Source organism: Archocentrus centrarchus, unplaced genomic scaffold, assembly GCF_007364275.1.
Source record: "Archocentrus centrarchus isolate MPI-CPG fArcCen1 unplaced genomic scaffold, fArcCen1 scaffold_26_ctg1, whole genome shotgun sequence".
NCBI classification, from domain to species: Eukaryota; Metazoa; Chordata; class Actinopteri; order Cichliformes; family Cichlidae; genus Archocentrus; species Archocentrus centrarchus.
This window is the reverse complement of record NW_022060256.1, coordinates 6,309,239-6,325,592: the sequence shown is the minus strand read 5'-3', so window position 1 is coordinate 6,325,592 and position 16,354 is coordinate 6,309,239. Positions and strand designations below refer to the sequence as shown.

Genomic DNA, 16,354 nt, shown 5'->3' with positions numbered 1-16,354 from the left:
TTTTCAAGAATGTTTAGGAGTCTGTGTTATTGCAAATACATTATAATCAATCCAGAGCGTTTTGGCCACTTCAAAGATCTTTATAGATCTGTGATGTTATATTTGTTGTGATTTCTGCAGCCTTCTTGGCCAGATTTCTGTTAAAAAATAAATTTTTAATGCCAATGAAAGTTTTTACCTTGATTTAAAAAAAAAAAACGCATATATAAAAGTCGCTTTGCCAAAAACTGATTGCAGCTTCTACGTTGTGACAGAAAAGCTGTTTCTCGCTCAAAATGACCTGATATCACTCATGAGAGATCTGTTTGACAGTTTCACAGATCAGAGGTCAACAAGTCACTTACAGCCATTTAAATACAGGCGCTCATTTTTTGGCAAATACCAGGAATCACTTTTTGGCACAACACCGGCTTCCCCTGCTTCACTTTCAGGGCCCTGCTGGGATTAGCTGAGCCTTCAGTTTATACTGAGTGACGTCACACACTTAACAGATTGATTGATTGATTATTGAAAAAAACAGATGGTTTATCAGACGAACCGAAACAGGAAATGAGCTTCTCACTGACTTTAATTTACCGTCATATTCAGCATTACTTTTTTTTTTTTAACTTTATTGAACCAGAATATACAAAACAAACAGGTTTTGCATTAAAGGGCAGCACATCAAAACAAGAATAATATGTAATTTCTATTGAGTCCATTACAATAATACAAATCTTTTCTCAGTCAGAGGAGTCGGGAAAATATTCCTGGTAATTAGAAATAAATTTATCACGTACTTAAGTTCTGCAAGGAAATGAGTGATGTTGGGTATCGAATTTGCAAACTTTTGCTTGTGAATAAAAAATTTTGCATATATAATAATGAAATTGAGCATATATTCAAAAATACAATTTTCAGAGTATATCCTTGAGTCTGAGTGTACACAGAACTTTGGTCAAAAAGAAAAGATGAGATTCAAGGTCACTCCAAAACTTCTTGGATATGTCACAGCTAAAAAATAAATGTGACGTTTCTGAATGTTTTTTACAAAAAGTACAGGAGTCATTAACATCAGCAAATTTAGCAATAACATAGTTCACAGTATATATGTTGTGTAATATTTTAAAATGTACTTCTTTGGCTTTGATGGGAATACAGTATTTATGAGGTAAGAGCCTTTCTCCAGTTTATGTCCCCAGTTTGAGCTCTCCAGTAGAACTTACCCCTGGGTACGACGCTGTTCTTTCTATGAAAGCACCGATGTATATGTTTGTTATTGCACTTTCTGTTAGTTTAATTCCTCCTAGTGTAAGTGTAGGTAGTGCTTCTGTAAATTCATTGTAGCTCAAGTGATTTTTTACAAGTTGAATTAACTCTTTGGAAATAGCATTATCTTATTAAATTCACTGTAAGGAACAGGAAAACTGTGGCCAGACATGAAGTGCTCATAGGTTAACATATCGCCAGTACCATCAAAAAGATAAATGTCTCTTTCAAACCAATTAGGGAAGAAAACGGACTTATTTCTAATCAAAATATCGCAGTTGTTCCAGAGGAGAGCCTTGTGAGGTGAAAAATTGTGGACAAAAGCCAGTTTCCAAGCTAGTAGGGCTTGCTGATGAAATTTGGATAATGTAATGGGTAATTTATTAGGTCAAAAATTACACTTTAAGAGGAACGACAGGCCTCCTATTTTATTAAAAATGTGATTTGGGATGAAAAACCAGATTGAGTCATGGTTTAGGAGACATTTTTTTAACCAGTTAACCTTAAAAGGTGTTGATGGTGCATATTCAGCATTACTGTAGCTATGAAACCACACCGGTGATGTCATCACAGCGCGTCACGATCAGCTGATTCACCGGCAGCATGAGGCGGTGGTGGCGGACCGGGGCGACCTTGGTGGTCGGAGCGGGACTCGGAGCGTCGGCAAACCGCCTGCTGAGCGATGGAGGCCTGCGTGAGAAGGAGCAGGGAGCTGGTCCGCTGAGCCGGTTCCCGGTGATCCCGGTACCGGGAGTCCCGACGGTGGAGGCTTCCGAGCTGCAGGTGAGTGAGGGTGAGGTCACAAGCTTCCTGTCGTTTCAATCCAAACGGTGATCAATTGAAACCGGAAGCAGCGGGATGAGCGACACGACGTTTAATTATCAGTGAAAATGAAAGCTGTCAGCCCAGCAAACACGCGACCGCTCGGGAACGTTCGTTTCCGAGCGTCGAGGTTTCCTGACGTTCGGGGAACGTTCGAGGTTTGGTAATAATGACGGATAGGAGGATGTTCCCCGGACCTCAAGTTTCACCGCTCCGGTTAAGACCATCCTCGGCAGGGCTCCAGCTGTGCCTGCTCCGCCGTTACTGAATCCACCACCGCTTCTAATTATAAGTATTATCCGCATCTGTCAGCAGTCAGGATACTGAAAAGTGATATTAACAGATCCAGTGCAATACATGTGAGACTTATAACAGCAATTAGTAAAATTGATCCAAATTTTATTAAATATGGGTTAAAATGACACTATATGTATGCAATATTTAACAAAGCATAGTTTCTCAAACTAAATACAAATTATTACTTCAAGCACAGACGGTCAGATCCAGAGCAATAATATCCTAAATCCATCTGAAATAGATTATATCATTCCACAAAAAACAGATTACAATAAAAGTTACAGTTTATTCTGAACTTAAAATTTAGATAAACTTAAAACTTGTTTATTAAGAAATGCACATTTTGATTAATTTATTTATTAAACAAATTTTTTCCTCTGTTGAGTAAACCAGGTGTCAGTGTTTTAGATCCTCTGAGCACTGAGACTGCAGTAAAGGTGCAGTTCCTCCTATATGCTTTTCCTAACCTCTTTTCATTAGGAAAATTTCTAAGGACTTGGGAAAGAGAAGAGCGGTGCGCTGAGAGTCCTAACCCTTACAGTAGTCTCCTAACAGCGTGACGTGCAGTCAGGGGAGGCACTGGAGGAGGTCACTGTGATTGTTGGGTTTTCTCTGTATTATTGTAGGGTACCTTACAGGTGACTGTTGTGATTTGGTGCTATATAAATAAAACTGAATTGAAAGTGTCTCCTCAGCAAAAGAAGGTAATAAAGGAAACATTCAAGGTCCCTTACTCAGTGTTCAAACAGCTTTTTATTTATTTATTAGATTCATTGACTGCATCTCTGTGTGCAGGTGAGTCCAGGTAACTCAGGAGCGGTGATGAAGTACGGCTTCCCTTCACTGGCTAACGTCAAGACCAGAGAATCCTACGTCACCTCCTACGACCCCCGCACACGCACTGCATCCTGGGTAATAGAGCGGCTAAATCCTGCCTCCCTGAGCGGACAGTCCAACAGGAAGTACTGCGAGTTCAAAGAAGACGACAGGTGAGGCAGAAACAGGACAGGTAAAATCAGACGGGGAGTTTGTAACGGTCCACAGAGTTCACATGCACTTCGTCCTACAACATGGGCCGACTGAGTTAACGAAGTCAGTGCAGAAGGAAAAGGAAGAAAAACTAATTAAGACAGGAGGTGATGCCTTTAGATGGGAAGCGCTAAGAATCAAGTAGCGCTGTAATGCTGATTGATGCATACCTGCAGCAGCAGGAAACATCACCTGTAGCCCGTTTTACCTTTCTGAAATCTGAACTTGGTTGATGTGTTCAAATAATTGGCTGAGTGGATGATTTGATAAATAACGTTTTAAATACCTAATCATCCAATAAATAATTAAGAGATTTTGACAGTTTGATATGGAGAGAAAATTGACTCAAAATATCTGTGTGTCTGTAATGCAGGATTTGTGCGTAACCTGCTGGATTTGTAATTTTTTGTAATACACGATTCACCTGATACACACGCACAAAACTAAAGTTACACACGAATCACCTGATACACACGCACAAAACTAAAGTTACACACGAATCACCTGATACACACGCACAAAACGGCGGTTACGAGTGCACAAAGTTTTTGAGACACATTTCACGCTTCCGGTGAGCTCCCAGATTCGTGCGTAACTTGGTGCGTTTAATGCTAGTACAAAGCTGGGTCATCTGAGTTTTGTTCTGGGTCTAGTGTTTTTTTTCCCCGCTGAACTTATTTCACTCTATACTTGTGCCGAAGTGGAAAAGACGATTTTCTGTGGAAGATGGGATACCTCAGCACCCTTTAGTTATAACACATACACCTACATCTATTTTTTAATATTCTAATACTATTTACATATGCATTTGTGAGCTGTACAAATGTAATTATTTGGTTAAAAGAAACGACCACTACGTGGTGCAATGCTTCTCTGGCTCGGAAAACAGCCAGTCAAACTCTGAGAGGCACAAAGGAAGAGTAGGCGACTGTTATGGCAGGGAATCACGGTGGTCTACCCTCAGAAGTAATTTCAAGTTAAAATCTGCACACTTTGCTATCCGATTATAATGAGTATTTTTTAGAGATTGCGTTTTATGTGTCAAGTAGTTTGATACAGTTCTCCATGCATTTCTCTGTTAGCTAGAACTCATCTTTATGTGAGCTAAGCTACTTTAGCTGTTGGTAGCTAAGACAGTACATTCCAGATCTATGAAAGCTATCTCTAAATTTATCTCCAGGCTCAGATGTATTATAATGCCTCTCAGAGTTTGACTGGCTGTTTTCCGAGCCAGAAAAAAAAAACACTAGACCCAGAACAAAACTCAGATGACCCAGCTTTGTACTAGCATTAAACGCACCAAGTTACGCACGATTCTGGGAGCTCACCGGAAGCGTGAAATGTCTCAAAAACTTTGTGCACTCGTAACCGCCGTTTTGTGCGTGTGTATCAGGTGATTCGTGTGTAACTTTAGTTTTGTGCGTGTGTATCAGGTGATTCGTGTATTACAAAAAATTACAAATCCAGCAAGTCACGCACAAATCCTGCATTAGAGACACACAGATATTTGAGTCACGCACAAATCCTGCATTAGAGACACACAGATATTTGAGTCACGCACAAATCCTGCATTACAGACACACAGATATTTGAGTCACGCACAAATCCTGCATTACAGACACACGGATATTTTGAGTCAGTTTTCTCTCCATAGTTTGATTGGCACTGCATTGTTTTTAGGACAGGAGCAGCAGACTGATCAGACACCAGCGGAACAGAACAGGTGAGGACAGAGAGGACAGAGGTGACGCGGTTTGAAGCAGGGTTATTATAGTGAATGAAAACAAAATGAAAAAAAATTGTTGTTAACTGAAATAAATAAAAACTATAATTAAAACTAACTAAAACTGTATTGTGAGTATACAGAACTAACTAAAAGTACCTGAAATTATAGATAAGCTGACCTTGGTGGCGGTCCTCTGAGTCCAGTATCTTTGAGTAGGATAGCGCAGGTGAAGTCGGTGTGATGTTGTGGATGATGAAACGTGTACTACGGAAACCGCTCTTATCCCACAACGTAACCTGACGTTAACCTCTGGAGAAACGTGACTACTCGTCGGGTCCACGCAGCCCGCAACGTTGTGATGAACCTGTTCAGTCCTCGTGCGCTTCCTGCTAGTTTTCGCCGCAGTGTTTGAATTTATCAGTCAGAGAATAACAATCAAAGCATCCATATAAGGACTCACAAATGTTCGTGTGTGCCCTTAATATTACACACATTTAGGATGTAGTGCTGCTGCCTTGTGAACAGTTGGTTGTTAAATCTATTTCCTTAAACGGAATCTTTTGTCAAGTTTTTATTACACAATAGTCACTCTTGCACCTGGAAAAGTATGAAAATATTAAAACTAAGCATTAAACCAAAAATAAAAATGAGCAAAACCACTCTGAAAACTAACTGAATTAGAGGGAAAAAAAAGTAAAAATGAACTAAAACTGAACTATAATGTAAAATCCAAAACTAATATAAGCCTGGTTTGAAAGCCGTGGTGGTTCACCTGTGCGACCTGAAGCTCTGCAGCTAGAGCTGGAGTTACACGTTACATACAACACAGTGACCTAAACTTCTCATCCAGCCATTCCTAACACATCCTTGCCAAGACAGGAAATGCTTACACCTGCACATGGAAACTGGTTGATTTAGGGTAACAAAGGTCAGCTATGGTTTAATAAAGAAGCGGCAGTGAGATCATTTATTTTTATTTCTTCACATTTAACGTTTCTGTTTTGATTCGTCGGCAGCGTTCACATTTTCCACCGAGCGACCAATGCTGATTACAAGGGGAGCGGCTTCGACAGGGGTCACCTGGCTGCAGCAGGCAATCACAAGTGGAGCCAAAAAGCCATGGAGGACACGTTCTACCTGAGCAACGTGGCTCCACAGGTGAGCACAGACATTAACTGGTTCATGGGTCTGTTTGAAATCAGAGGTTCACCAGGGTGGCCCTTATTTTACCTTGAAACAGCACCATGGTAAGTGATGCCACATACCTGAGCTGCTCCTGAAGAGGCCAGGTGTGCTGCTGTGTCTGTTTCTTGGGTCCAGACTGCGTTAAAACACAAACGTAATTCAGAGACGAGAAACTCACCTTCAAACTCCTAGTTGTTAATATGCCCTCTCAGTTATGACTGCAGGGATGATCTCACAGGCCTTTGACACATGTACTGACTATTGATTTATAAATGGATTTTTTTTTATTAATTATTGGTATTTGCGAGCAGAACCCTCACCTGAACCAGAACACCTGGAACAACCTGGAGAAACTCTGCCGCTCTCTCACCAAACGCTACCTCAACGTCTATGTCTGCACTGGCCCGCTCTACCTGCCCAGGTAACCTGCTGCTCCTTCTTTTACTTCTTGGTGACTGAGAGGGAGGGGCTTAAGGATTACATCATCCCATGTGTTGCAGGCAGGAGGCTGATGGGAAATTCTATGTTCGATATCAAGTGATAGGACAAAACCACGTTGCTGTGCCAACACACTTCTTCAAGGTGAGTCTCACCTGCCTGATGGAAATGTCACCACTGGTGCCTGTCAGCTGGCGATGAGTTCACCTGTCCCATGTGTCCTCAGGTGCTGATCTTGGAGCAGGGAGATGGCAGGGGGGTGGAGCTTCGCTCATATGTGTTACCAAACGAACCAATCAGTGAGCAGGTTCCTCTGGAGCGGTTCCTGGTTCCCATAGAAACCATTGAGCGGGCGTCGGGACTCCTGTTTGTGCCGAACATCATGAAGAGGACGAGTGGCGTGTACGCCATCAGCGAAAGATGAACCATGTTACCCACAATCCTCTGCTTCAGACTGTGTTAAACCTTTAATCGATTACAGATCAATAATCTCTGAATGTGTGTTCATGAATGCCTATCATTGATTAAATATTGATAAACTTTATTTTAATTCAACTTTATAAATTTTATTTAAATTTAACTGATTACTGGTCAGTGATTGATTTCTCTCCACCTGCAATGTGTGATCAATGATACTGATCAGGCAGATGTACCAAAGGAGAAATTATTTTATTAATATTACATAGTATTAGCTAGCTAATCAATTATTCAGTATTTTCAAAATAGAAGTCTCTTTTAATCAATTTCTTGTCCAGATTTAGAAGCGACATTTTTTAAAAAAAGATTCAGTCCAAAGGGACACCGTGTCCTGATTGGCTGCAGGTCAGCTGTTGTCCACTTCCACGTCATCATCGTGCTCTGAGAAGATGTCAGAGAGCTGATAAAAGCCCTCCGCCTCCTCTTCCTGCGCCTCCTCCTCCTGGCACTTCTTCAGTTTCTTCTCCAGGACAGGAACCACATTGGCCTTCAGGAAGTCGATGATGTCTGAGGAGGAGGAGATGGACCTCGTTAGCCTGCATAAAAGCTGCAGAAACTGAAGCGCGTGTGAAACGGACTAAAACCAAATAAACGCAGTGAGGACGATTTAGCTCATTTTGTTCGGGCGTTTATGGGACCCCGAGTCTGTTGGTTAGATCTGAACACTTTAAATCTCACAGTGGGACAGATGGCTCACACACGAAATGAAACGCACAAACGCGCTCCGACTGAAGCAAATTTAAACCGAATAAACGATGACATCAGAGCGACCGTGCTGCTCACCGCTGTACGATAAACGGGTCCAGTTGGGAACTCTGGAAACTTTCAGTCTGTAAAACGTCTTCTGAACACACACTGGGGTCACTTTCCTGAAACACACACACACACACACACACACACAGAGACACTGTCAGGGGCACCATAATATGGTAAGTACTACTATCTGTAATACTGTCTATGCTTGTCAGTAGTACTGACAGTACTGCAGGTACACTGTTGGCGCTGCTGTCAATTTAACCTTTTCAGATCTGCTTAAACAGTTTGACCTTTGACCTCACCCGATAGCTTCAGCCACCTCGTCCCAGCTGATGTCTGCTGCATCGTCCACACGCATCTCGTAAAGCCTGAACCCACAAACACACACACACACACACACACACACACACTGAAGATTGTTCTGGATTCTTATTGGCTACTCCAACTATGATCAGTAAATTCTCCTATTGGTCACATATATACTGGCTCAGGTGTCATATGATTTACGTGTTGATGAGGTGGATTTTAGCTATGTATCCCTCGGTGCCTCTGTTGAAGACTTTGCCCTTTGAGGACAGTTTAGGCTTCAGGATGGAGAACCTGGAACACAAGAACATTTGATTGAGTCACACCTGAGGAACTGCTGCAGGATATGGGGGTATTAAGTCTGGATCACACAGTACACGACCAGCAGAATACTGACCACTTGAGACGACACTGGACCCAGGACCTGGTCTCCACCTGCTCGCTGATCTTCTTCCAGGGCAGGTTGTTGCACAGCTGGTCTCTGGTCAGACCTGGAGGACTCTGCTGAGTCTCCAGGTGATCCCTGACCGCCTGCTTCAACCGGGAGGCTTCCTCTGCGGTCCAGGAGCCGCGACCTGAAGCTGTGCATGAGCACATGAACAGGTTAAGAGTGTGTTTGATGGCTTTAAGGCTCCATCACACTTTAAAATATTGTAAAGTATGTATTTATTAATGACTATAACAGTAAATAACTGATCAATAGTTATCCATCTCGTCCACATTGTTCTCCAGTTCCCGGTTCTGGTTCGAGTAACCCTTCAGAGCAGAACCAGGAGCTGGAGGAAACATGGAGGAGCCACAGTGGATACTCACTGATGGTGTTGAAGCGTTTCTGCAGAGCGTAGATGCTGCGGTCCATCTTCTCGGATATTGTCTTCCAGTTGTTTCCGTGGAGCTTCTGTAACTTTATCAAAGAGTGAAGCTCATCCGTGGAAAACCTGAAAGAACATCCCCACATCGCATCAGGCAATCGACAGGACCATGAGTAGAACGTAGAACGTGTGATTTGACCTCTGACCTTCCCATGCTATTCGTCACATCAAAAATCTTCTTGGCTCTGATATAAACCTGATCACACGTCCGAGCGATCCCCTCAGCTGTAGAGAGAGACAGGTGGGTCAAAGGTCACGCTGGCATCAAAAATCGATCACATTGATGATAGCTTCTGAAGGAGGAGTCCCTGATTTTTAACCCAACATTATTTATAAAGCACCGAATCACAGCCAGAGTTACTCAGGGCGTTCCACAGGGTTCTGTTCTAGAACCAACACAGTTTACATTATAAACACAATACAGACAGACATGACAGGATGCTGAAGAGAATCATAGACCTGCTATTGATTATCTTATTTTGATGATTTCAGGATTAATTATAAGATTTATACAGCAAATACCTACAGTTACCCTTGTTGATAATAAATTTTAATGCCAACACTGAGTCAGTCTGTAAAAGGTGCCACCAGAGATTAGACTGCATGTCTTCAGTGTTGACAGGAAAATGATGACAGGGTTTTATGTCTTTTTTTGCCAAAAGTATTCGCTCACCTGTCTAAATCATTCAGTTCAGGTATTCCAATCACTTCAATGACCACAGGTGTATAAACCAAGCACCTAGGCATGCACACTGTTTCTACAAACATTAGTGAAAGAATGGGTCGCTCTCAGGAGCTCAGTGAATCCCAGTGTGGTACCGTGATAGGACAATACCTGTGCAACAAGTCCAATCATGAAATTTCCTCAATACTAAATAAAGTGGAAGTGATTGGGAAAGACAGCAACTCAGCCACGAAAGTGTAGGCCACATAAAATCACAGAGTGGGGTGAGTGGATGCTGAGGGTCACAGTGCTCAGAGGTCACCAACGTTCTGCAGAGTCAGTCACTACAGACCTCCAACCTTCATGTGGTCTTCAGATCAGCTCAAGAACAGTGTGTAGAGAGTGCAGTGGTGTAAAGCACGCCGCCACTGGACTGTAGAGCAGTGGAGACTCACACTTCTCCGTCTGGCAATATGATGGAGGAGTCTGGGTCCATCAGAGCAAAGTTCAGTCCATCAAGTGTAAAGCAGCTCCATAAAGACATGGATGAGGGACTTTGGTGTGGAAGAACTTCATTCTGAGTCCTGAACTCAACACCTTTGGGATGAATTAGAGTGGAGACTGTGAGCCAGGCTTTCTCTCCAACATCAGTGTCTGACCTCACAGATGTGCTTCTGGAAGAATGGTCAGAAATTCCCAAAACACACTGAAACCTGTGGAAAGCCTTCCCAGAAGTGTTGAAGCTGTTATAGCTGCACAGGGTGGGCCCACATCATAGTAAACCCTCTGGATTAAGAATGGGATGTCACTCAAGTTCATGTGTGTGAAGGCAGAGGAGCGAATACTTTTGGCAGTATACAGTAGGCCATAGACAGCATGTCTTTTGTCCTGTCTCCCTCCCCTCAGCAGATGGCTGCCCCTCCCTGAGCCTGGTTCTGCCCGAGGGTTCTGTTTAAAAGGGGAGGTTTTCCTGCCCACTGTCGCCAAGTGCTTACTAATAGGGGGTCATCTGATTGTTGGGTTTTTTCTGTATTATTGTAGGATTTTTACCTTTATAATATAAAGCACCTTCAGGTGACTGTTGTTCTGATTTGGCGCTATATAAATAAAATTGAATAGGTTACAGAATGCTGTGAAAAAAACAAAGTAAAATACTGTGTTTGAGCAGGCGGAGCTTCAGCTAGCTGGACGCATTATGGCCTGTTAGCGCCATCCTTTATGAGAAGAATTTCAGTACTGCTTTTGGTAAGAAGGTTAAAACTCACAAAAAGAAAAACTAATGCATATGAAAACACATTTGAACAATCTGCTTTCAAACTTCTAAGTGCTTGAATGACATTTAAGTTATAGGCAGGTCCTGGTGTGTTTTTATTGAACATTTAATGTTCTTTGTGTTGCTTTTAATCAGCCCTACATAAAGAAAAGCACTTACATCATATTAGGAAAAAAAAAACTACATACATGTTTATTGCTATACAGATTACACCCAGCTTTATTCATCTATGAAACCTTAAAGACATAAAGGCCTGGATGACCTCTAATAACACCGCAGTTCTTGTGCTCAGCCTACAAATCTTACAAACACGGTGTCTAACCAGATCATTTTTGACCAGGATATGTCCTTCAATGCACATATTAAATAAATATGTTGGACTACTTACTTTAATTTGAGCAATATTTCTAAAATTAGAAACATCCTTTCTCAGACTGATGCTGAAAAGCTAATTCATGCATTTATTACTTCTAGGCTGGACTATTGTAATTCATTATTATCAGGCTGTCCTAAAAGCTCCCTGAAAAGCCTTCAGCTGATCCAAAATGCTGCAGCTAGAGTACTGACAGGGACTAGAAAGAGAGAGCAGATTTCTCCCATATTGGCTTCTCTTCATTGGCTCCCTGTTAAATCCAGAATTGAATTTAAAATCCTTCTCCTCACATACAAGGTCTTCAATAATCAGGCCCCATCTTATCTCAAAGACCTCATAGTACCATATCACCCCAACAGAGCACTTCACTCTCAGACTGCTGGCTTACTTGTGGTTCCTCGGATACTTAAGAGTAGAATGGGAGGCAGAGCCTTCAGCTTTCAGGCCCCTCTTCTGTGGAACCAGCTCCCAGCTTGGATTCAGGAGACAGACACCGTCTCTATTTTTAAGATTAGGCTTAAAACTTTCCTTCATGATTAAAAAAGTCAGATCCTGTTCCTATTAAAAGAGAGTTCTGCCTTCAAACTCTCACCATATGCAGCTGATAGGTGACCTTCTGATCACTGTGGTTCTGTCTGATGTTGTAAGGTCTTTATGCCTGAAGTGACGGAGAACATTGTGATTACATACCGATGTTCTCCAGAAAGCGATGTTGTACTTTCAGCTTTTTGATCTGCTCCGCATGGTCTTTGAACCTCTGAGGAAACAGAAGCTGATCTGCTGAGCCGATGCCCGTCAGAGACAAGAAGTCGGCCACATTTTTTATGATTTGTTGGTTTTCCTCCCGAGAGAACCGCCCCATCCGCAGAGACACACCTGGAAGAGAACAGGTGTTCAGAGGGTTGGTGCACAGTGCTCATACCTTCCTGCCTGAGGTAACTGCAGCATTTGTACCTTGCTTTTTGAAGATCCTGAGGCGTGCCAGGTCGTATCGCAGCAGTTTAGTGATCTGATCAGCTGATTTCTGCTTTACATCGGGAATAAATTCCTGAAGCTCCTCCAACAACTTGCAGTCCAACCTGAAGCACACAACATCATCACCTTCTCTCACACCATCATTTCACCATAAAACCACAGACTGCAAAATAGATGCCGCATTAGAAGCTTTATGGTTGGTTTCTATCTGTTTGAGTGGGCAGAGTACGGGTGCGTCTCAGGCTCAGATCCTGCAACTTTTTCAGAATTTCTGGACTCACCCATCAGTAGCTGCTGCTTTCACGTTGTTCTTCTTGCCGTTTTTCTCTGTCACTCCTTTCTTAATCTTTGCCAGTTTTACTTTCTCCTTCTCTCCTAGCTGTCGATTATGTGATGTCACTTCCTCCACACTCTCATCGTTTCCCTCCACCATCATCCTGCTGTTGACTGCCTCCATAGAAACTGACACATCTGTCTCTCCACTGTTTGAGTGTGTTGTTGCTGTGGTTACACTCGCCTTGTGTTTCTTCTTCTTTTGTTTGGTCTTGTCACTCTCGCTTTCCTGTGATGTCACTTCTTCCACTGTGCTCCTGTCTTTCGTCTTCTTCTTTCCTGCCTGGACGGTTTCCTCTTCCTTTTCCTGCATCAGTTTCTCCTTCTTCTTCCTGCTCACCTGTCCATCTTCAGCAGGAGAAAAAGGAGACCTGAACTCCTCCTCCTCTTGCTTCATATTCATCTTCTTTCTCTTTTTCCTGCTCACCTGTCCATCTTCAGCAGGAGAAAAAGGAGACTTGAAAACCTCCTCCTCCTCTCTCCGCTTCTTCTTTTTCTTCTCTTTCCTGCTCACCTGTCCATCTTCAGCAGAAGCGGGTGTGCCCAACAGTTCTTCATAATCAGTGATCTCCTCTCTCTCGGGAGTGCTGATGTTGACGGGAGCAGGAGACTCGTCCTCATTCTCTGACCATCTCCTCTTCTTCTGAGCGGATGATGGAGTTTTCATGATGGGAGGAAGAGCTGCAGGAGGAGGTAAAGGTTTGACGCTGCAGGTCAGTTTGTTGTTGAAGCTGCAGAAGAAAAAGAAGAGCTCAAATTACAATCTGGATGATCAGGATATTGATTATGAGAATAATCACCAGCAGAGCTGTGGTCGCTGTAACAGTGATAAAGTTACAGATGTGAGCTGACAGATGAACATCTGTCCAGTGTGACACCACTGTTTGAACTTCACAGGTTAGGGTTTAGTTACTGCCTTCATGTTTGCTCCTAAATATCATCCTGATCCACTCGTACAGTCAACTTTAACAGGAACAAACCTAAAAAATGATCCATATTCACGAAGACGCCCGTGTCTGTGTTCTTTCAAGTCTTCACATACTAATGCAGGCATGTAGTAAAACTGGTAGCACAATTCAGGTGTGTTTCACCTGTGATGCAGCGTCCATAAGCCACCTCCTCACCACAGGAAGAAAAGGACTCAACAAGTCTGTCACGACCAAATTTGCAATTACATTTCAGTCCAACGAGTGTGTCTGATTGGTTCATTCAGTCTGCCTTCAGACCGAATGTGACTCTGCTTTTACTGGCTGTACACATTTGTAAGAGCATTTTCCCTTTTCTGGAATTGAAAGATGATGAAAAGGAAGACCTGCTCTTTTCTCCCAGCATCAAGAAGCACTCATTGTTGACATGGTTCTTCAGAATAATGCCAACGACTCTGAAATCCAGCAGAGTGCAATTTAAGACAATATCAACTGTGATGGAATCAACAGTGTGTCGCTGTCAACTATTGACTGTGTCCTCCAATGCAACAGACAGCGTGAAACAAGTGTACAGAGTACCCTCTGAGCACAGCTCAGCAAGAGTCAACCACCTACAACATCATTATGTTAGTAAGTGTAACCTGCACACACTTCAGCACTGATGCTTGCAGCACCACTGCTCAGACTCTATAACTCCTCTACTGAACAACAGAAACTTCATTCTGGGATCAATAAAGTATTCCTGATTCTATGCTCACTGTTACTGTTGGCTGTACAGCACTGTGTAAACTATAGTATAATTTGGTAAATGTGGAATGCATATACTGTACACATACTATTTCAAAAGTCTGTATTTAACCTGGTTTGTAAGGATCCCACCAGGATTCAAAAAGCAGCTGGTCTCCAGACAAGCCGCACCTGAGCAGCTTTTTACCTGTGCACAGCTCCTCCCCCAGCTTAGACTAACGTGACTCTTTTATCTCCACTGATGGCGCCGTCAGGGGTTAACGGACAGAAGCTAAGCCGTGGCTTCCTCATGATGCCACAGAGAAGCAAAGCTGGAGCTCCTCTGTTACCCCGCCAAACAGCTGCGACTTAAAACTCGGTGATCACACTGAGGGTCAAGGGTCAAGGAGCTCGGACATCCAAACAAAAATGGTCTGAGTCCCAGAAGTGCTCCTACCTGATCAGGTGTGATCACTCTGATAGATCCGCTCGCGTGCTCTTTAACCCCTTAGATCTGCTTCTCACCGTCACGCGATCTCCGATGGCCACACGGCCTCGCGGTGCTTGTTTACTTCCTGTATGCCTGTTACGCATGCGCAGCAAAACACCGCGCAGGCGGAAGTGACGAGCGCCCTCTGATGGAGTTTCCCGATCCGGTTTACAAACCGGATCTTTTTTTCGATTTATTTATGAACACAAGAACAACCATAAAAGAAGTTTATTAGTTAAAGCAGATGGTATTTCCAGGGTCATCTATCAGTGTAATTCTATGTATATATCACCTCAAAATATGAGAAAAGCTAACTCCATTATTTTTCAGTTTTTGTGGAAAAATAAAACACATTATATTAAAAGATCCCAGTTAGTTAAAAAATATGAGAACGGTGGCATTAATGCATTAGACTTTGAGGCCATGGTTGGTGCATCTAGGATCAAATGGCTTAAAACATTTATTCTGCAGCAAAATTCATTGTGGTTTCATATTCCAAATTCTCTTTTTAAGCAACTTGGAGGAATTGAATTTCTTTTAAAATGTGATTTTGAGATTAGTAAAATCCCAGTCAAGCTATCTAACTATCATAAACAAACTCTCCACTTCTGGAAAATGATATTTCAGCATAACTTTTCACCCCACGGATCCATTTTATGGAATAATAGGACAATTACTGTTGGTAGGAAATCATTATTTAGGAAAGACTGGCATGAAAAAGGAGTTATCTTTGTAAACGATATGTTAGATTGTTGTGGAGAGCCAATAGACTACTTAGCTTTTGTTAGGAAATTTAATCTTGATTGCCATTACAAAGATTTTGAAAAGGTGTCTAAAGCGATTCCTTTAGCATTGATTCAGTTAATCCAAAATGTTATTAGGTATTCAAAAGTGACCTTTTCGATGCCCACATTAAAGATAAATGAATGTGCCCTAGTTGACTTTAAATGTAACAAGAAGGTTATTAATGATGGTATAAGACAAAAGATTTATTTTGACTATAATAGAGGTTCCTTTAAGATGCATCCTAAGGCAAATGAAAAAACCAGGATTTTTGCTCATTCCAAGTTTGTTAAATGGCCTATAGCCCCTAAAGTGAAAGAAACCCATTTTAAAATCATTAATAAAATATATCCTGTATCTATGTTTCTTGAAAGAAGATTTAAATTTGATGTTGAGTTATGTGTTTTTTGTAAATCAGCAGAGGAATCTCTTGAACATTTGTTTGTTTTATGTGAATATTCACAGAGTTTTTGGACTGACATTGGGAACTGGATTAATCTCAAACTTAACGTTCCTTCATTTGATGTTAATTCTATTTTATTTTATGTGGAAAACTTAAATCCAGCCTTCTCTGATGCTATAAATATAATTGTTCTTTTAGCCAAATACCACATTCATTGTAATAAATGGAAAGGTAATAAGCCCTCCTTTTCCT

The 16,354-nt window shown here is 42.0% G+C and overlaps 2 protein-coding genes across 3 annotated transcripts; one reads left to right on the top strand and one right to left on the bottom strand.

Annotated features, from left to right (window-relative positions):
- The first annotated feature begins 1,828 nt into the window (after positions 1 to 1,828).
- On the top strand, positions 1,829 to 7,300 carry endog (endonuclease G). Of its 2 annotated transcripts, none has more exons than XM_030723709.1 (6): positions 1,829 to 2,031; positions 3,163 to 3,356; positions 6,139 to 6,280; positions 6,619 to 6,728; positions 6,808 to 6,889; positions 6,990 to 7,300. In XM_030723709.1, exons 1-6 carry the CDS (start codon positions 1,852 to 1,854, stop codon positions 7,167 to 7,169), a joined length of 888 nt encoding a protein of 295 aa, XP_030579569.1. In that variant the 5' UTR covers positions 1,829 to 1,851; the 3' UTR covers positions 7,170 to 7,300. The 2 variants fall into 2 exon arrangements, with proteins under 2 accessions (XP_030579569.1, XP_030579568.1); XM_030723708.1 differs by having other exon boundaries at positions 6,972 to 7,300.
- Positions 7,301 to 7,318: 18 nt separating this feature from the next.
- On the bottom strand, positions 7,319 to 15,012 carry LOC115776084 (transcription termination factor 1). Its single transcript, XM_030723707.1, has 11 exons — positions 14,884 to 15,012; positions 12,723 to 13,505; positions 12,421 to 12,545; positions 12,157 to 12,342; positions 9,303 to 9,381; positions 9,098 to 9,222; positions 8,682 to 8,865; positions 8,486 to 8,578; positions 8,281 to 8,346; positions 8,006 to 8,091; positions 7,319 to 7,729 (listed from the first exon to the last, which is right to left on the bottom strand). Exons 2-11 carry the CDS (start codon positions 13,439 to 13,441, stop codon positions 7,569 to 7,571), a joined length of 1,824 nt encoding a protein of 607 aa, XP_030579567.1. The 5' UTR covers positions 13,442 to 13,505; positions 14,884 to 15,012; the 3' UTR covers positions 7,319 to 7,568.
- Between the last annotated feature and the right edge of the window lie 1,342 nt (positions 15,013 to 16,354).

Excerpts from the sequence above, each read along its gene's own strand:
- endog (XM_030723708.1), top strand. The coding sequence starts at position 1,852 with ATGAGGCGGTGGTGGCGGACCGGGGCGACCTTGGTGGTCGGAGCGGGA. Across the intron at positions 3,357-6,138 it reads GAGTTCAAAGAAGACGACAG|CGTTCACATTTTCCACCGAG; the intron begins GTGAGGCAGAAA and ends ATTCGTCGGCAG. Across the intron at positions 6,281-6,618 it reads TGAGCAACGTGGCTCCACAG|AACCCTCACCTGAACCAGAA; the intron begins GTGAGCACAGAC and ends ATTTGCGAGCAG.
- LOC115776084 (XM_030723707.1), bottom strand. The coding sequence starts at position 13,441 with ATGAAAACTCCATCATCCGCTCAGAAGAAGAGGAGATGGTCAGAGAAT. Across the intron at positions 9,223-9,302 it reads GTGACGAATAGCATGGGAAG|GTTTTCCACGGATGAGCTTC; the intron begins GTCAGAGGTCAA and ends ATGTTCTTTCAG. Across the intron at positions 8,579-8,681 it reads GTCCAGTGTCGTCTCAAGTG|GTTCTCCATCCTGAAGCCTA; the intron begins GTCAGTATTCTG and ends CTTGTGTTCCAG.